Below are 22,300 nucleotides of genomic sequence, written 5' to 3' on the forward strand. Positions count from 1 at the left end.
GTTTGTATGTTTGTGGCCAATCCTTTCGACAAGGAGATCTCGGAAACCACACGTGTTAGAAACGTGTCGTTTTCGCTAATCGATTCCAAATTTTGTGTAGATTTGCCAGTTTTCATTCAAATTTTCAAAAAAACTTGTCTTTATTTATTTTTCTATTCCACATTTTAAGCGTCGTATTGACCCTATTAGTTTAAAATTGCCACTAGGACGTTAAGGTTGATATCCTTGTGAAAGGCAACCAGTAGAGGAGTTACGTATAGCGGGTTGATGGACATTTCAGGAGCTTTGCTTTAATCTGAATAACAAAATGGCAACTTTGAAGGCTTGTGGACCAACAATGAAACGTACTCGGATATGGAATTATAAGGAAAAAAATGCATTTTTTATCATCTATTACTTATCGAAGTTTACCTCAAACTCACTCCAACATTCTATATATTAAAATACTATATTTATATGTTTGTCTACAGCAATACACTCGCTTTGAGAGTCTTCCTGTCCTTTACTTGTGTCCGTAAAGGGACTTGCAGACATATAGTGAGAAGTGGGAAGGAGATTCACGCTCATATTAGAACTGTGCGCTGTGTAAATAGCAGGTTCAGCTAATTTATTATTATTATTATTATTATTATTATTATTATTATTATTATTATTATTATTATTATTATTATTATTATTATTATTACCGTATATTTCTGAATCCAAGACGTTCTCCATTTCTTAACAAAGGATTAAAAATCTACTGCACATACTAGGTATATTTTCAGAACACTTACTATAAATCTACACCCAACATTAAATCAGATACAGACCTTCCTTAAATCTTCCTCACTGGAAGGGTCCACTGAATCTGCAAACGTTCAAAGTTAAAACGGTAGGTGAGGAAGAAGATGAAGTTAGAGTATAACGAAAGCTCGTGATTCTGCTCAGTAAAGAAAAATCAACATCATATGTCGCGAAACAAAACGGCAAAAAACCTCGTCCCTGGATTCAGAAGTAGACAGTATTGCTCTTATTATTGAAAAGTGTTGGTACGAAATCTTATGGTAGAATATACATGCTGTGTTGCGTAAGGTTAGTTAATCTGTGGTTATCAAGTAATATCAGTTGTTGTGAAGATAAACAAGATGAAACGAAGATACAGGTTATGTCATAAGGACGAAGAATAGAAAGATTATATAAATTAGTAAGATTCAAAAGAGATTGTTGTCAAAGGATTTAAGAACAAGAATACGATTAAATGGAAGAATAAAGAATTCAAGTTTCTATAAGGGTGAACATATGATTTTGATTTGTGGTGCATTATGATTACGGATAGTTTAAGATAAGTATAATTCAAGCTAACTAACCCACTAAATCCCTTAGAAACTAACACTTTACATTTTAAAGTAACAAAGAGGATTCTGAAACATCCTTTTTTTTTTTTTTTTTTAATAAATAATATTTAATACTCGCAAAGATTATTTTAGAAATTGCGTTGTATTGTCACACTTACCTCTTCCATTTAAAATATAACAAATTTTACAGATAGATATCTATTAGAAAATAATTTACAGAAAAAATGGGAAATTCAAATCTGGTTTAGCTATATATCTCAAATATTATGAAAAATATGAGGCGTGTGAACTTATTATGAATTTATCACAATTAACTTTACGGAATATTTAAAATTCTTAGGATCTATTTCTGCTATGTTTAATTTAGTAGTTCTTAATCATAGTTTTTAAAAGTATATTTGAATAAGAAAAAATTATGAATTTTGTACCCTATGGTATATATCAGCAAATATTTTGTGTTCAAGTCCACATGGGAGCAACTTTATTCAGATGGAACGAATGAAAAAAAAAAAATCACAAAGAGATACCAGAAAGGAAAGCGTGACGTCTACGACGTACGAACTAACTAAGATTATCCTAACAGAATTCTCGGATTTTGCATTTTTCCATTCGTTTTATAACCATAAATCTCTAAGGGCTACTAAGTTATTCTCTCGTAATAAATAACTCTACCACGTAATTCTTTGTAACACTCATTTGCGACCACATTCTATGGTCTTTTCACAAATCCGCACGCACGGCGAACACAAGAAAGAGGTAGGATGTAAAATAAAATAAACGTCTCTCCCTCTCGGCCATGAAGGCCCAAGTGCCGTGTGTAGAGTTAAAGGCTCACACTTTCTTAGAATATTATTTAGTTTCTCACCCAAATAACCTGGTAGTGACTCTGGCTCACTTGGTAATGACTATGGTTCGTTATTTATAACTGTGATAGGTTGACGTATGGCATAAAAACTACAATGCATAAAACATGAACCAACTTGTGCTAGGTGTCCACTAAAAAGTACGAATCGACTCAGAGCAGGAGCGCAGCAGGGGTGATCGAGCGATAACGACGGGGTGCGCCCGTAGGAAGCAGGTGCGTCAGCGACGGTGGGTATACACAATAGAGGTCGTTTACAATGGCTCACTATTAATCACAGTACCGGCTTCGGAGCTTCAATGGATTTGGGGGAGATATAAGTGCCATCTATTTCTTGATTTCGGTACTGATAGAGGTGAAGCAGTTAGTACCATACTTCGGTTTCTTTTATTTCAACAGGTTGCTACAGGTACCAACTTTAAAGAAATTGAGTGAACCTCAAAGCCAAATTGTAACGAAGGTAAAACGAAAAAAATTTCACGACACCACCGGAGATCGAACATGGACTGTCAAGTTGCCAGGTAGACTTCTTACCAAGGATGTTCCCGCGCGGTTCTAAAAATAAATAAATAAACTGGAAAATGAAAGCACAAGTGGCGAATTCTCATCCTTATTAAGTGTTGCAGATGAATATAGGTGAAATACAAGCACTCAACTGTTAACAGGAATTATAATCCATTATTTGTCCCTTTATGTGTCCTATCTTTTGTCCTTACCCACAAATATATCTCATCTACCCCTGTTTTAAAAGGGGACACCGTAGTCTCACGTCCGCGTGGTCCCGGGTTTGATTTCTGGCCAGTGCTTCTAAATTTTCAGCGTCCACCGAGCATCATGAGGCAAAAGAGTCACGTCAACAAGAGATGCGACTGATACGCGTTAGAGACAGGGCAATGCAGCGCGTTCGTCCCTAGGCTAGACTTTGTTCATCCGGTCGCTAACAGGAGAATAAGGGCTGTCATGTCAGTGGTTGGTTCGTTTTTATCCTTTTTTTAACCTTACCTACGAATTCGTGGACAAAACTAGTGGTCGAAAAAATAAATAGTATTAATGAATGTTTTTGTATTCTCAATATGTTCACATTTTTTTTTTTTTTTTAACTTTATCAATAAATAGCCGAAACCCCATACAATTCATATATCACGTTTATAAATACAATAATAACTGATTTCTTTATTAATTAATTTTAAAATGCACCATTACCTGCATCATCAGAGGTTCCAGTGATAAAAACTTGCTCTCCACGCGCTGGTATACAATAGAACAGTACAAAAGTAAAATACGTGGATTTGATAATCTAGAAGCCATTGCTCGATGAGCGATATTTTTCGTGCAAACAACACCATTAATTATCGTAGATTCTGCTCGATTTCCTCCAGGAATTTTCTTAAACTGTACATACCTATAACAAATACATAATATTTGTACATTCATGTCCAAAATTATTGTCGCATGTCTATAAATATGTTGTTGTAGGAATATAATTTGATAACGAATTCGCCCGGTATTTCTTATAATGTTAGTATATGTATAATCGACAAAGACATGTATGTGGCAAATTTCAGGTCAAAAGAGGAGTACATAAGAACAATAAAACGAAAATAAAACTTTCTTGTCTATTTAGCAACATTTTGTTTTATTCATTCTAATTTTCTTATTTATAATTCTTTTTCTATGAAATTTACCACAAATATACATTTCCCGATTATATACATAGTATCAGTATTAAAAGTACCTTGCAAAATCATTATCAAATTATATTCTTACAAGAAGAGTTATAGATATGCGACAATCATTTTGGACATGAATGTACATAAGTTAAGAATTTAGATGTAGGACGGCAACAGAATAAGCACAAAAATACATCAATGTTTAAGTGCGATAATGTTTGAAAAAGAAAACCATTGTGAAAAATTGTACTAAACGAAATAAACACAATGACAGACGAGTTATGACCATACGTTATACATTGTATTAAAATACAGGGAGATTCAAAGAAACAGGAAATTTTGAAAGTTGTGTTGGCAACAGTGGGCGTTCAGTAATACTGAATAACGTACGCCAGCCTGTCAACGACACCCTTCCACTTAGTTATCATGAATGCTTCGAGTAGTTTGCAACGTGCTTTCGCGATCAAAGTATTTCACAAGAACAATGACAGTGTGGAGGGTGTAACATAAGAGAGTTCCGCCGTTATTTTAATTTACGACGCCAGGATCGTGTTCCATCAGCACATGCAATTAAAACATGGATATGTAATTTCGAGCAAACTGGTTCGGCAATGAAAAAGAAACCTCCAGGCCGTGTGTGAACCATTCGAACACCAGACAATATTCAAACTGTTCGTCATAAAAAGTCCACGTCGGTCAATCCATCGTCACTCAGCTCTTTACATTGCATAGTTCAAGTGTTCGAAGAATATTAGTACAGAACTTGCAATGCCATCCATACAAGTTGCAGATCGTCCAGGAACTGAAACCCAACGATCATAGTATGCGACGACAATTTTGTGAATTAATGCTTCAAATGATTATCTTAATCTTCAAAAATAAATTGTACTGTACGTATTCTAAAATGGCATTATTTTCACCATTAAATAAGATAAATATTTTTAAAATTTGTTTTCATGAAGTTATTTAATTTTCAAAATTTCTCGTTTTTTTGAATTACCCTGTATTTAGAGTATAATCATAAAAAGATTTAGAACTCAAAAGCACCAGACACACTATAAAATTAATGTTAGTACTTACAGAGATGTTCTGAAGAATTAAAAGTACTTTACTCCTGCCAAAAGCTATACGTTCAAATTTGAAAAGAAAAATTCAGTTAACTGTCTTGATTTAGTTATCGATAAGGAAAAAAACACACATTCATTTCCACTATATACAGGAAGTTCACTGCAAGTAATATGTACGTCCACAAAAAATTGAGACGTTTCAGTCTACTGAAAAAAATAATACGTTAAATAGCGTCTACAGATTAGTCCCCATTCAGGAAGATCTACATAAGGAAATGGAAAAAGTGAAATGAAATCTTTAAGTTTTACGCCCCATGGTTATGCCGGCTAGCCTAAAGGAGACGGTGATGATGAGAAATGAATGAAATAGTGGAATGAAGAAAGTGAGAGGAAACGGTGGAACCCCGAGAAAACATACGCACACGGTATTTGTCCACCACAAGGCTCACTTAGCGCGAGCTGGGGTAGAACCAAGGATCCCATGCACCAGAGGTGAACGTTCTTCCACTGAGCCACCGCGGCCCCCATAAGGAAATGGATTTTACTTTTTAATTAAGAAAACACAACGGCATGATAAAAAAAAAATACTCGCAAAAGATGACATTCTAGCTCGCCCGACTTTTACACCCGGAAACAAAAGTGTGAAAAAAGTACTAATTCAAAAAGGGATTCTTTCTTTCTGTTTCCATGTTTGTCCTACAGGTTACAAAAACTTAAAAATTAGCCTAAAATTATCTTTTAATATGTAACAACTTCTCACATTTTAGAAAAAAAAAATTCTTGACAACTCTCTATGTTATGTATATGAAATAAAATATAAGTTTGATGATTTACACATTTGTATGACAAAGAGGAATCTTGGTACCAGAATCAAAATGAAATAAAATTAAGTCTTTTAGATTAACGTCCACAATTATGCTCGTTAGGCTAAGGATGATTAAGGCAAATGAAGATGATGGAACAGGGTGTCTACTAAAATTCCAAAATGAAATTTCGTGACCTTTTCTTTATCAGACTATAAAATTTCTTAACATTCTCAAGAGCAAATTTGGGTGCGAATTAGGCCGAATTTTCATGCATGCGATAGAAGCATAATTTGCTTGCGATTTTGGTAGCATTTAAAGCCAACCATAAACACTTTGGTGATGAATTTTGACGTTTCATAGAACAAAATTTTCCGGTCTGTACTTATATTTATACAGATTTAAAAAAAAAAATCGTGATCCAAAAGCTAAATTTCGTGACTTTTTCTTGACTTTCATGACCATTTTATGATTTCGTGACTTTTTCGTGATATTCGTGACTTTCGTGACCGATAGACACCCTGTGGAAGAATTGGTAAAATTAGAATGTGGAAGGAAACGGGAGTACCCTGAGAAAACTCACGGACACGATATTGTCTACCACAAACTTACTTGGCCGAGAACCGCACCAGAGGTAAACGCTCTACCACTGAGCCAACGTGGACTCCGGTACCAGAATCAACGAATATATATCAGGGAATCCAAGGACTGCGTTGTCTCAATATCAGGATCATTGAGATACCTTAACTTTTTAAAACATAATATTCGTGAAGTTCAAGTTTTACACAGATTTTCATCGTTAATTGGTGTAAGTGTATTAAAAGTCACGAGTTTATTTACGTGAGTGGTATGTCGTAACAACTGAGAAAAGCAATCCAAGAAATAATCGCATGCTTGTCAATGTTGACAAGAATAAAATCCAGGAAATATTGCGTTTTTTTTTTTTTTTTTTTTTTTTTTTTTTTTTCCAAATGTCACGATTCACCATTCAAATAAACAAACTTTGACTTTCAATACAAAATAGTGCGTTGAAATACCATAAGGTAATAAAAGTGGATTTGGGTTCCTTCAGAACAAAAAATCCATAGTTAAATATAGAAAAAAAAAATTAGGCAAAGACGATAATAATATTATGATACAATAGTCACACACACACACACATGAATTAACTCTTTAAATTTTAACTTCTTGACAAATTATTTTTTCGCTCTTTTTTATTCACAATAAAAATTATCAGTACGTAAAATTTATTCTTCAGTAGGTGGCAACTCCATTGAAGGAAATATTTAATTGCTTTAGTAAAGGAAAATGAAATGAAATCTTTCAGTTTAACGTCCCACGATTATAGCCTTTCGGCTAAAGAAGACCGATGATTAAGGTAAGTGATGGAAGAATTAGTGGAATGAAAATGCAAGAGGAAAGGAACCCCACGCATCAAAGGTAAGCTCTCTATAACTGAGCCATCGTGTCCCCCCACTTTAGTACAGAGAGACATTTCACGCCCACAGATTTTTTAAAAATGATTTTTATTATTTTAGTTTACACAAGTATAAACATCTTCTTTAAATAATTTACATTTGTTATTGTGGTGTTTATTGGGCATTGTTGATGTCTGTTTACTATAATAAACGTAAATGACAAAAAATTAGCAGCGATGCTTTCATTCAACTTTCATAGCTACACTTGCTAATAAGTATTTTTATAATTATATAAAGTGAATTACACACATTGGATGATTAACCATTTAGTGTTTCTTTAACTCTACAAAACTCTTACATAGTCAGGTTGTGGTAAAGTACTATTTTCTTCAAGAGTGTAAAGGAGAAACCAGCAGTAAGTTTCGATCATCAATGTCCCAGATGAAGAAAAATTCAACATTTTTGACATATTGGCAGGATTAATTATAACTTTCGCTTCTTCGGGAGATCTCTGTAAGTACTTACCTTGAATTTAAGTCACAAAAATACTTAAAAAGTAAATAAATCAATTTACAAAATTTCTGAACGAATTAACCTATTAAAACAAATTGTACTTTGCCGTACATTTGTATATCTCATTTCTTCTTAGAAACGCACTGAAGTCAGTTTATCAATTTGATAGTTTTTAAATTTGTTTAAGAAAAAACTAGTTGTCAAGTTAAATAAAAATAATAAAAATAAGTATTACTTACTGGCGAATATCCATATCATCGGAATCATTTTTCACATCTGGCTTAACAAAATCTATTATTTCGTGCACAAGAGGCAAAATAATATCGCTCCATGATTGAGAGAGTCCTTCTGCATTTAGAAGCTGCTTTAAAAGGCTTTGTTCGTGTTGTCGATAGGCTTCACTGAAAAAACAAACAAGTTACTTAAGAATATGGATAAATCAAAGGACTGCGAGTTGTGAAAGGAATGTTGTCTTCAGTTTATATATCAGTGAGTAAAAAGTATTTTATTAAAGGAAACTAGCTCTTTTGGGCAATAACCCGAGGGTTTTGTCTAAATTGTTGTTATGGTTCTACATTGTTATATGTATGAGTTTTGAGTACATTGGATTTAGTGTTTTCACTTAGGTGGCAAAAGCATGGGACAGTAGAAGCTAACTAGTTGACGTCATGGAAAATAGGTTCAACGGCGCAGAGCACTTTCAATGTTGCCAGCTGGACTTTTCTAAGTGCAATGAAACGTCGTGTATCGTGGTGATCGTAACCTGACGGGAGTTATGGGCGTTTTAGCGCGGGATGATATTTGATGCTAGATGAATGGGACATTTGAATTCCGAAGTTGTCCGGACACTGAATTTTTTTCTTCTGCACTGTCAAAGGAGAACTGTGAGTGAATAGGAGACATTATGTCCCATCAAGAATAACGCAGTGGCCGTCCATGTGTGCTGAATAGCCGCAACTGGCGGCGTTTGGGCAGATACGCAATACTGCGTTAACTGACAACACGAATCAATGCAGGACATCCAATCAACGTGTCTTAGAGATCAGTGCGGCGCAATTTGGTCTCCATGGGTTATCGCAGTATCTGACCCTCGGCACCAACAACTTTCATGGGCTCGGCAAGCGTGAATTGGACCTTAAGTGACTGACAACGTGTAGCGTGGTCAAATGAGTAATTTCCAATTAGTACGCGTGGATAGTAGAGTCCAGGAGTGGCGAAGACCCCATAAGACCCAAGATGTCAACATGACACTCTCCAAGTTGGTCGTGGCTTTCTAATGGTTTGAAGCTGTTTCGATAGCATTGTTTGGGTCCTCTGGTCTGCTTCAACCGCACACTGACCAGTCATCGGCATGTTCACCTGCTTGGTGAACATCTCCAGCACTTTATGAACTTATGAACTCTGCCAACAATGCATTTTCCAATTTGACAATGCGCCATGTCAATGAGCCTTAATGATGAGCAACTGGTTTGAGGAACATTCTAGACACTTTCGACGCATGATATGTTCTCCTTGATCTCCGGACATGTATCCAATCGAGCATATCTGGGATATCATCGAACGGGCCATTCGTGCACAGTATCTTCCACCTGTATCAACCACCGAATTACGAACGATAATCCATACTACATGGCATGGCATGGCTGTGTTCCCTCCAGCGGACTATCAGCGAGTTTTCGCGTCCCCGCTACGTCGAGTTGCTGCACTTCACCGTGCTCGAGGAGGTCCACACGTTATTAGATACGTATCCCATGACTTTTGGCACTTAAATATATTTTGTGAAGACGTTTGTTAGTAGCATGTCTGATAAATCATATGCAGAGTAGTGGTCGCGGAGCTCATGAAGACGTCCAGAAATATGTGGAGATGTATAAGCTTTCTGCTACTGAGGATACGACCTTCATTCAACCTTCCCGGATTTTATTATTTGTTTAAAGAAAATGTTTACATTCTTTATTTAATACAAATCTTTTAAACATTACGTGCTTAAAACATTTCTTTATACCACATAGTAATCCAGATTATAGCTATTTAATCAATCCTAACGTTAAAATGATGAAATTCGTCCGCATGCAGGGTAAGACATTGGCGCCTGATTTTTGCCCCCATATATAATCTAAAATTTCAAGGTAACAGAAATTCTATGATATATGAAAAAAGTTGTGTTATATCATACCTTAACTGCTCGTACGCTTGCTGTTCTCCATTTTCAGATCGTAAATGTTGAACCTTATGCCATCCTGTTGGAGGAACTAATTCCGTATTTTGAGCTGTTTGTACCAGAAGAGTATCCTTTAGGAATTCTTTTGAAATGCCAGTGTGAGAGGAATCGTGACACTGGACAGACAAAACAGAACTATAGTTGTAATCTCCTGTAAACAAATCATGAAACGATTTTAGTGAAAGCTTACAGAACAATCACATATTTAAAATTTAATACATTGGAGTGAGTGCACCAGGAAAACATAAAACATAAATTTACTACTGTTTTATACTAACATATATAAAATAATAGAAGAGATATTAAAAATTTTCAACACGACACTTGGATAAGGAATTCTCAAAAAATGAAATGAAATCTTTGAGTTTTACGTCCCATGTTTATGCCGGCTAGCCTAAAAAAGACAGTGATGATGAGTAATGAATGAATGAAATGGTGGAATGAAGAAAGTGGGAAGAAACGGGAGAACCCCGAAGAAACCCACGCACACGGTGTTTGTCCACCTCAAAGTTCACTTAACGGGGGCTGGGATCGAAACCGGGACCCCAAGCACCAGAGATGAACGCTCTACCACTGAGCCACCGCGGCCCCAAGGAATTCTCAAGTATAACTGTTAATTATATATGGATTCTCTAATGACCTGAATAATAGTTCTGATTCTGTTAACAAAGATGTGTAATTTAAGTAATTTTCACATCCATATTCCTTCATTTCACTCATATATATATATATATATATATATATATATATATATATATATATATATATATATATATATTAGGGATGGCCAGAACCGGTTCCTAGTGGAACCGGTTTTCGGGTCTGAACGGATCCGGATCTAGAAGATCCGGTTCCGGAACCGGTTTTTTCGGATCCGGGTCTGGAACCGGTTCCGCTGGAACCGAAACTTTCTGACCATCCCTACGCTAAACCCGAGCTGCTGGCAGGCTGTGAACAGTGTGCTAGATGAATTGGTGAAAGCGACAGGCAGGCGCCCAGGCGGCGGCCGCTTGTCTCATTTGGCTAAATAAACTGGGTAACTGGTAAACTCATTGGCTAAACAGGCAAACTGGCCAACTCATTTGGCTAAACAGCCACTGGTGGACCAAAATTTTTTTTCTGGGGACACAAGCGGGTCTGGGCGGGGAGGGCACAAGCGCATGGTCCTTTTTGCAGTGTTTTGAAGGTGAACTTTGTGCCTTCTTTACGGGCCTTTGGGGGTTTTCAAATCCAGGTCTGGAACCGGTTGCAGAACCGGTTCTCCGAGAATCGGTTCCTCGTGGCCATCCCTAATATATATATATATACGAGGAGCAGTCAAAAAATTCAAGGAATGATATTCTAGTTTTGGCATTTGTGATGCAATCACAGTGAATCTTATACAGTCCTTACGTCGCCTAATTATGAATATGACAAGTATTAACACGTCACAACAGGGAGTGTACGAATAGTAAAGCTAAACGGAGGAGTATGTGGTGATCAGTTGGTGTAATGACGCAGTTCAAAAAATGCACAAACATCAAGTTCATGTGCAAATTGGGGAAATCAGCTTCAGATACTTACTTTGATAGTCTTAAAATCAGTTTACGGCGTCAGTGCTTTAAGGAAAAGAGCACCAATACCCGTTTCGCCACCAAAAGACATCAAAACCAACGCGACGGCTGAACTTCGGAAGATACCAGAAGAGGGCTTTCGTTGTTGGTATTTTCAGTAATGGCAGGAACGGTGGAGGAACTGTGTATGCTGCAAAGGTGCCTACTTTAAGGGTGATTAAGTAAATATGTACTTACACAATTGTGGTAATAAAGAGCCACAATAACATTCCGGGAACTTTATGACTGCCCCTATCTATGTAACTCTTTTTTTTTTTTTTTTTTAATAGAAAGTTGGGCATCAACGAACGAAGTGATGTATGTACATTCATGTCCAAAATTATTGTCGCATGTCTATAAATATGTTGTTGCAGGAATATAATTTGATAACGAATTCGCCCGGTATTTCTTATAATGTTAGTATGTGTATAATCGGCAAAGACATGCATGTGGAAAATTTCATGTCAAAAGAGGAGTAAATAAGAACAATAAAACGAAAACAAAACTTTCTTGTTCATTTAGCAACATTTTGTTTTACTCATTCTAATTTTCGTATTTATAATTCTTTTCCTATGAAATTTACCACAAATATACATTTCCCGATTATACACATAGTATCAGTATTAAAAGTACCCTGAAAAATCTTTATCAAATTATATTCTTACAAGAAGACAGTTATACGTATGCGACAATTATTTTGGACATGAGTGTACAATATCTTCAGAAGAACAGGATTTATCTTAGATTTAATTATGTACAAAACTACTCATCCCACGATCCAGTCAATCAAGTACACAATAAAAACGAGGGAAGTATGTTTTCTGAATTCAAGTTGAACTCGCTATTTTATCCTTAAACGATTGTAGCTTCAAGCCATAGGAATGATTTTTAAGCCTAGAAAAGTCTTCGTTTATATTCAAGTCACTAATATTGCACATTTTTAGTGCGTGGGTTCGATTCTCAATAGAGAAAAAGAGGGAGAAGAAATTTGGATAGAAGCCTAATTCCGCCCCACTTATCACCGGAATTGAAAAGGAACGTTCAACTCCAATCAATTTATCTCTTAAAACAAAAATAGAATAAAAGGTACGGGCAACCGCACTAAACTTTCATGCTCCAATTCCGTAAACTTAGGGGCTGCGGTGGCTCAGTGGTAGAGTTTTCACCTCTCGTGCTTGGGGTCCCGGGTTCGATCCCAGCCCCCGCCAAGTGAACTTTGTGGTGGACAAACACCGTGTGCGTGGGTTTTCTCGGGTTCTCCCGTTTACTCCCACTTTCTTCATTCCACCATTTCATTCATTACTCATCATCACCGTCTCCTTTAGCCTAACCGGCATAAACGTGGGACGTAAAACTCAAAGATTTCATTTCATTTCATTTTTCCTTAAACTTAATCATCTTGTGATGCAGTTATTAATGAAACATTTTCTTGTAAAATACGAATAAAATTCTAAGACATTTTCGGAAAACTTCACCGAAAGAAAACTCATCCTCAAAAGTAAACTATCCCTTCTAGGTTTCTCCATAAGAAATAACTTATGCCATATGTTAGGATTATTAATGAAATATTTATTTATAAAATAACAAAATCGCATGAGTGATATTTTACGAAACTCCATAAACAACTCAAACTTGTATTCTATGTAAGTGATTTATGCAACATTATAAGAATAATAATGAAATATTTATTTATGAAATATGATCAAAATCGCCCGTGTCGTTTTTTGAGAAAGTAGTCTTAAAAGAAACTCGTTCTTAAGAGCAAACTACCTCTTGCGATTTTTTTTTTTTTTTTTGTAAGGAATAATTTACACAATATTATAGAGTTAATTATTAAATGTTTGTTTAAGAAATATGAATAAAAATGGCATGACTCGTTATTGAGGAAATGGTCCGAAAAAAACACCCCTAAGAATAAACTACCCCTCACACATTTTTTCAGGACAAATGAGTATGCCATATTATTATGTTATTAATGTAATATTTATTCACCAAGTATGGATAAAATCGCCTGGTTCGTTTTTTGAGAAAAGCGTTCGAAAAAAAAAAAAAAAACACCCCCAAAAATAAACTATTACTACTCGCACATTTTATCAGGACAAATGAATTATCCTATATTGTCATGCTCTTAATAAAATATTTATTTATGAAATATGGACAAAATTGCCTGAGTCGTTTTTGAGAAAAAATCGTCCGAAAGAAAACTTACCCCAAGAATAAGCTACCCCGTCTCGATTTTTCTGAGAAATGACTTATATCACATGATGGGGTTGCTTTTGGAAAATTGATTTATGAAATGTAAAGAAAATCATCAGTGTCATTTTTGAGAAAATCGCATTTTTTTTTATTTTTTTTTTATTTTTACCCTTAAGTAAACTACCCTTATTTTTAAGGGTAGGAAAAACTTCGAAAACTCCCCCTAAAAGATCACATAAAAACCTTAAGTTGAAAATTTGTTTGAGATACTTTAAATGGTATGGCCTCTAGCGGGACGAATAGAGAGACAGATGTCGGAAAATCACTTTTTTTTGTATCTACGGGCCATAAAATGTGCAAATCCGTTGAAATCTCAAATTCCATTTATTTTCACGATCACCAAACTTACTTCTCTTCAGTAAAAAGAAGTTAAATAAACACAAGAATACATTGAAAATTTGGATTCTCTCGCTTCAAGAAATATTTTAACTTAAATTATAACTTTCTATTCTTGACTACATTTCTAAGTATATCTTTCATCAACGAAAACCACGACACAAAGTTTTTGGTTCGGTTTATCAAATGCCAGAAACATCTGCAACAGCTATGGTTTCAAATGGAACTTTGTCCTATCTTACTGAAATGAACCTTGAAATCTAACCTCCTGGTCATGTATTTTACCCTGAAACAAGCATTATGTTATTAATTTGAGTCAGCACTAAAAGAAAAAAAGTCTATTTTATATGAGATGTTACCTGTCGTTTTTTGATCCTGCTTGACTTTAACATCCTCTTCTTCATGTTTAGGTCGCATCACATGAACCCTCTTTTCCTTCACATTCAAATCCAAGTAAAATATGGAACTGGATGACGGAATACTCACAGAATCTTGGATTGATTCATTGACAGAACCTCTTCTCGCGCCATCGGATTCGGAATCTGTAGATTGTACATGTACCGTGTGTTTATTAATTGTAATAATGGCAATCTTAATTTTACCTAGTTTCTCATGGAAAAGCTCTAAAGTTATAGATATACTTACATCGTTTGGAAGGACTCCCTATTTTCAAATGCTTTTGTCTCGTAAAAATTTCTAGACCTTAACAACGCAATTCAAGTTATTTTACCATATCATACATGCCACTATTTATAATTTTTTATTTGTTTCGTATTCTGTATATTTAGTTCTTGTTTTTTGTTTCAGATATAAAAAATAGTTAGTCGACTGATCACAGAAAAGAAAATAGAACTACTGCGGGATTTGAGAATACTGATCTCTTGTCCAGATGCAATGGTGAAGAAGGAATCAATATAGCAGATATGCTCTTTTGGATGCTAAAACATTCAAAAATTTTAAAAACAAAAAGAAGACAAGCCTTGAATCTTGCCTTATCTAACCTGACAGCCGTGAAAACTCTAAAGGGTTAGCACATAACTGAGAACCGTTATTGACACAGGGTTAGCACATAACTGAGAACCGTTATTGACACAATCTTACCTTTTAAAAGGATCTCTGAATGACATGTAACTTCCGCCACACAAAACTCCACATTTACTCACTAATCTGTTAGTAGAAATTAGTAAAACGTGCCCGAAAATATAAGTTTTGTATTAAATTAGTTGTTTTGTTAGGACAAATTAGCTTCTTTCATTTGTTCCATCCATTAGTCTATAACAAAATCTTAAGCAGTCAATAACAAAAACTTATAACTTACGAGTACAGGGTGTTTCAAAATGAATATCGGGGTTTTACGGCTTTGTAGTATTTATTACACTCAACTTACTAATTATAAATAATAAATCAAATGAAAGAGCAACTCAAACAGTTTTGTACGCACGCATGCGCATGCGCTGTTTCCTCTCTCTGCCGTTAGAAAGTGCTAGTAGCAGAGATGGCAGCTAGCGAGCAGAAAGCTTTCTGTGTTTTACATTATGCAAAGACTCGATCTGTAGTTACAGTGCAACCGTTTGTGTGGAGAATTTTAAGAAAACGCTTACAACTACGTCCTTATCGTTTGCAGTTGCTACAAGCTCTGAAGAATGGTTTATGTGCCAACTTTGCAAATGAAATGTTGCTGCATGACGATGATTTTTTTTTTTTTTATCGTGTCGCCTTCACTGATGAATCACTATTTCACCTAAGTGGCAAATGTAAACACTCATAATGTTCAAATCTGGGGTCAGCAAACCCCCAAGAGATGGTACAGTTGCAACAAGACCCCCTAAATTGGATGTGTTTTGTGCCATATTACGATGGAAAGTTTATAGGCCTATCAACTTGATATGTGCAGTGTAACGAATGGTGTTCAAATTGAACATTTGTAACAAAAACTGTTTGGGTTGCTCTTTCTTTTTTTTTTTTTTTTTTTTTTTTTTTGTATTATTTATAATTTTACGTTAAATATATTGAAACACTCTGTATTTCTTTCTTCAGTACAGATACTAACCAGTTGTACCCGAGTCTTGATGTCCAATTTGTTTGACCCACAAAGGCTCTTGTGTATCTTGGCTACTACTACTACTCTTCATTAAGTGAGGAGAATGCTCTGCACTGGTTGTCGTGTTGAAGTCCATCGGCGAGATCTGTCTCGGTCGGTAGAGAACGTAGCCATCTTGAAATAACTGATCTTGACTGGAGATGCATTCGAGATATCCCCCTTCTATCAGAGCCTGGCCAATGGCTACAGCTTGAGTTCTGAAAATGAAGATGGAATTTTTAAAATGAAACAATAGGTGTTATTTATTATTCCTATTACCGTTTCGTAATTTTAAAATCCATCCTAAGCCTCACACAGTCGAAGCTAAATGAACATGTCGCTTATTTACATGGGAATCACGCACAGAGTGAACTGAATTTCAGTTGGGGACTCCATGCGAAAAAAAAAAAAAAAATTCGGTAGGCCAAGAAAAATAGCACAAAATTTTGTTTTAAGACAATTAAAAATACAAATGAGCAGGATCCTAATGGCACACCCTAAGCTATCGTGTTCGGATTAGATTGACACAGAATAAGATCGACTGTTGGACTGTAGTTCCTTCGAGTCTCTGAAGCTCGAAGTTAGTTATTTACACAATATTCAAGTAATTAAGCGAAGTCAAAACGTACCATAAACTGGCCTACCAAATATGGACGTTACTTCCGTATTGTAAAATTCTGCTAAGCAGCTAGAAAATAGAGCAATCACACGCGGGAATCGTTTTCTCTCCGTACCAGTTTTATTACAAAATTTCCTATTATAAAACAGTATGATACAATATCATTATAGAAAGTATAAAATTCTCTAATAACTACAATAAATAGCTATTAAAGGCCCAGGAAAGGATCTCCACAGAGTTCCACATAAAGTAAGTGGGGTGGATTTAGTATTCTCAATGTACCACACAAGCAGAAAAGCTAGAAAATCACAAAGATCCATGGAAACTAGGTGGCTGTAGTTAGGAATCTAAGCAAGCAGAGTGGGCTGGATTAAGGAGGCCTTAGATCTCCAGGCAAGCTGAGAGAGTAGAGCCAAAGACTGATATGAGATGTGATGGTCCCCTTTGTTTTATAGCTACTCCAATGTAGCGGTGGCACTGGTGTTCCTCCTCCATCACATGACTAGTGATGGCGCTGGTGTTCCTCCATCACATGACTAGTGGTGGCGCTGGTGTTCCTCCATCACATGACTAGTGGTGGCGCTGGTGTTCCTCCATCACATGACTAGTGGTGGCGCTGGTGTTCCTCCATCACATGACTAGTGGTGGTGCTGGTGTTCCTCCATCACATAACTAGTGGTGGCGCTGGTGTTCCTCCATCACATAACTAGTGGTAGCGCTGGTGTTCCTCCATCACATTACTAGTGGTAGCGCTGGTGTTCCTGTCGTCTGCCTCTGTAGTAGTTTGTAGTAGGACGCACGTGGTGTTGTTTATAATATAAACACGTGATATTTGTTTGTAAATAGAACTAGTGCGAGATATTGCAGTATTTACTGGAAAAAATAATTTTTTGTATGTTTTGTATTAGTACCTGGGAAATGGTCAGCAGCAGTTTTCAGCTCATAGCCATAGCGATAGTATTGCCAGTTTAATTTCTTTAACAACGATCTCTGTTCTTTTCAATACTTCAATTTTCGTCATCACATGGGATATATGGCTAATGTATTATATATGTCTTGACTGACTTGAGTTCAACGTACCTTCTCGGTACTAAGGTTACATGAGGACGAATTCACCAGTCACAACTACATCCTAAACACAACTCAGACTTTAATTCAAGGCTAGTGTATCCATCAGGGATCACGAGCGTTTAGTGACTTGTTTACGAACGGACTCATGTGCAAATTTTGATTCTGTAGAAGTTAGAAAGCCATAAGGATACACTTTCGCTTCCCTTACTGGTACGTACGTGGATGGCGTAAGGAACAACAAGAATTTTAAATTTGTACCAATAAGAGAAAGTGAGTTCTACTCGCACTCCCTTGTGAGCAGTGAAAATCGAGAATTTAAATAAAGTCTTTTGGGTGTTGTGTGTTTCATGAATTGAAATGCAAGCATTAAGGTGTTTCAAAAGATGTTTAATCACATATTGTTATTGTATATGATGGTGTTTAAAATTATGTCCAACCGAATCCACAGAATGTCTACAATGACTAACACATTATGAGCCAACACTCACCTGCAATTTTGTTGTCTTCTTCCAGTAGGCTTAGGCCGTTTCGGCGGCGATGACCTTTATCAATATGAATTCGCTGTCTAAAAACCCTCTAACTTCTGGTCTAGAGTCACTTGAAATCCTGGACTAGTAGTGGTGCTGTCTCGGATATAACCGTAGTCTCTTCTCAGGCTTGTCTCCAACCCGAGTCGCCTTGACGTTAAGTCGTGATGGAGAAGCGTAGACTGCTCTAAAATGTCGTCTCGATCTTACTTCTCAGTATGACGGCGCCAATCTGCATACTCCAATATCTTAGATGCAGTATTTATGTGAGGTCATTGTGTTAGTGTTTCAATGTCCTACCCCACTTGTGGTTTGTATTCTTCCACCTTGTTTCACACTGAGGTTTTTCACCTATGTCTTTGCTGAATATGCATTAGTCAGTTAAATTTCGACAACTTATCGATTCTACTCGGTATTTCATGAAAACATAGATTTACGTTTGCACTCTTATAAATTTCCACATGTTGCGTCTTTGCATTGGTTGGCATCTTCTTTCTTTTTGAAATGTTAAATACCTTTCTTTGTTTATCTGCTTTTCCTGATTCTAATTTGAATGTCCTTTCTCTACAGTCTACAGTCAACGTACAATTTAATAATTTTGGAATCAAAGTTATACCTCAGTGCTATCAAACGAAATACTATATAATTCCTCACAACAACAAGAATTAGTGACTTATAACGAACGATCCAAGAGAAGTCAATGATTTCCATTTTCAATTATATATATATATATATATATATATATATATATATATATATATATATATATATATATATATATATAATTTAAAACTGTCTCAGTACCATAGTTGTGCGCAATGTGAAGTTACCTTTCAGGGTTTCCACAAAAAAAATGAACATCGATCTCCCTGACTTTCCCTGACATTCCCTCTTCTATGGGATCCGAGGGTCTAGGGTCTATGATTTAGATTTTTGGGCTTTCGGCATCTATGGCCATGTTATCCCGTCACATTTTGAGGAATGACGTCCTTCAGTGATTACACTATCCGGGGAAAGGAAGGAAGCGGCTTGGGACCTATGTTAAGTACCCCTCCGGCATTTGCCTGGTGTGAATGAGAAAAACCCAGGAGAACCTCATTCAGAATGGCTGGCCTGAAAAAGCTTTACACACTTTTTCGACCGAGTACCCTCACCGGGAATCGAACCCGGGACCACTCATAAGAAAGGCAAGAGCGTTAGCGAGTATGGGATCCGAACCACGTTTACTAATACTGGGACCAAATCCAACTCTCAAACGCGACAAGCTTACCACTTCGCGGCAATTAGCTCTCATACTGTTGGTCCACCAAAAAGTTACAGAGAAAATTAACCTCCTATAATAAAAATTATTTACCAAAGTATATATGATTAAAGTGATCCATGACATAAACTTACCGTGTAGCTGCTTTGTTTTGTGACAGAAGCCAATCAACAAGCTCCGTACCAATACAACAAGAAGGAAAGCTTCTTAATCTATACCGATGAGCTTGCAATAGAATTCCCGTGGACGAGTTGAAAACTTCATCGAATAAAGCTCTTAGAGACGCTGAACTTTGGAGTGCCTTCCATTTTTCTTCCAAGCTTAGATGAGATTCTTCAGCATGGCTACCTCTGAAATAAAATTTTCAATATATATTCCATTTAAAATTACACGAAGGATAGCATTTATAGACTACCAAAAAGTCTTTGATTCAATTCCACACTTACACCTGTATGCCTAATAGTACTACAAATGTATAAAATATATCCTACGATCATTAAATTTTTGGAAACAGCTATGAAACAATGGTCCACAAAATTCTCTCTCTCGAATGAACGGAACAGAATAGTATAAAGATAAATAGAGACATATTCCAAGGAGATGCCCTTAGTGCCCTATGGTTCTGCATAGCTCTCAACCCTCTCAGAAAACCACAAGCAAACATGTGTTACAGCTTTAAGGTAAAATCACGCAACAAATCTTGTAAAATCAACCATCTGCTATACCTGCATGACCTAAAGCTCTACGCCAACTCTCCAAACCAACTACACAGATTAATCGAAATAGTAACAGCTTTTAACTTTGACATTTGGATGAATTTAGGAATTAACAAATGTAAGTCAATACATCTGCAAAAAGAGAAAATAGCAAACATTGAAGGATTTCCAATTGATGAGCATCACAAAATAGAAGACTTAAAAGGAGAACACTACAAATACCTAGAAATATTGCAGCTTCGAGGCATTGAACACAAGACTTAAAAGAAGAAGAGCACTACAAATATCTAGGAATATTGCAGCTTCGATGCATTGAACACAATACAATGAAAAGCATATTGCAGAAAGATTTCCAGTCAAGAATCAAGGTGATACTCAGAACTCACCATACCAATGCTAACAAAGTTAAAGTCATCAACGCTTTTCCAGTACCCCTCATTATATATTAATTTAGCTTAATTAAATGGACTGAGACTGATTTAGTTAATTTAACACTCTAATGACAGAATTCAGAATGAAACACCCAAAAGCTGCAATAGAACATATGACACTTCCCACAGAGGGTGGCATTGGTATTAGAGATATACCAAAACTTCACCACGAACAGATTGAAGACCTTCGCCAATATTTCATCAACAGAAAAGAAACGAAATCATCTGTTTCACGTAATATGCGATCCAGATACAAATGCTACACCACTCCATCTAGCCATGACAGAGTTCACCACAAACTATGAATCAGACGAACAAAAGCATAGCAAATTGAAATCAAAAGAACTCCACGGAGCTCTAAGAATCATTTAGAAGACATTAACACAGATGAACGACACTCAACTGCCTGACCCAAGAAAACTGGACTCTTTTCTGAAACAGTAGGATTTGTGATGGGCATCCAGGACCGAGTGATACCAACCCAAAACTACTGTAAATACATACTGAAGCAAGAAGTATCGGATAAAAAAAATGCAGAAAATGCGGAGACACATCAAAAACTATTGAACACATCACAGGCTCATGCCGTATAATAGCTCCCACAGACTATCTAAAAAGACATAACAATGTTACAAAAAGCATTCACCAGTTTTTGGCACATAACAGGAAATTAATTGCCGACACCATGCCATACTACAAATACCAGCCAAGTCCAGTACTTAAAAACGAGAAATACAACCTCTACTGAAATCGAGAAATCAGAACAGATGTAACAGTACCTGCAAACAGACCCGACATCACTGTTATCAATACAATTGACCAAGAAGTAGCCCTCATAGATGTAGCAGTACCATAACATATGTACAACATTCAGTACAAAAATAAGCAAATATAAAGACTTGGCAGACGATATCAAGAGGCTACGAAAATGTCAGAAAATTAAAGTAAGACCAATCATTTTTTTAGCTACTGCAATTGTCTCTAAAAGTACTGTGACGCAAATTGAGCAGATAAATACAAAACATCTTCTAACAAACCATAGTCAGGAAGTTCTTTAGAGAAGAACTCTTCAAATAATTTGCACTTGCCAGAGACGGGCCATCACATTATTAAGTTGAGTTGAGTTGATTTTAGTTTAGCGTCCCTTTCAGCAGCGAGGCTATATGAGACGTGGACCTACTGATTAACGTGGAATCCGAACCACATGAGCTCCCGCCGGGAATCGAACCCGGGTCTCCCACGACAAAGGCTCGTATGCTAACCGCTTAGCCACGGAGGAGCTCTCACATTATTAAGATGAAACCGGTTTAAACGAGATACAGCAATAATAATAATAATAATAATAATAATAATAATAATAATAATAATAATAATAATAATAATAATAATAATAATAATAAACGCCATGTGTGTATAGAGAATTTCTACAATAACACATTTCCACAATCCATTTTGACCTAAGTTCACTTGACCACATACTTGTAGAAATAATAATTTTCAATCCACCGCAAAATCAACTT

The 22,300-nt window shown here is 36.1% G+C and overlaps 1 protein-coding gene across 2 annotated transcripts in view; it reads right to left on the reverse strand.

The window, feature by feature from the left end:
- The window catches only part of fab1 (1-phosphatidylinositol 3-phosphate 5-kinase fab1), a 95,694-nt gene that overhangs the window by 68,360 nt on the left and 5,034 nt on the right, over positions 1–22,300 (reverse strand). For both annotated transcript variants that reach the window (XM_081739542.1, XM_081739541.1), the window contains exons 3-8: positions 19,768–19,983; positions 16,126–16,373; positions 14,435–14,617; positions 9,847–10,042; positions 7,910–8,071; positions 3,403–3,601 (exon numbers count right to left, since the gene is read on the reverse strand). In XM_081739542.1, the coding sequence (XP_081595668.1) occupies positions 3,403–3,601; positions 7,910–8,071; positions 9,847–10,042; positions 14,435–14,617; positions 16,126–16,373; positions 19,768–19,983 (1,204 nt within the window). The remainder of the gene's footprint in view (positions 1–3,402; positions 3,602–7,909; positions 8,072–9,846; positions 10,043–14,434; positions 14,618–16,125; positions 16,374–19,767; positions 19,984–22,300) is intronic.

This window comes from Thermobia domestica, chromosome 2 (assembly GCF_964235325.1).
Source record: "Thermobia domestica chromosome 2, izTheDome1.hap1.1, whole genome shotgun sequence".
Classification (NCBI taxonomy): Eukaryota; Metazoa; Arthropoda; class Insecta; order Zygentoma; family Lepismatidae; genus Thermobia; species Thermobia domestica.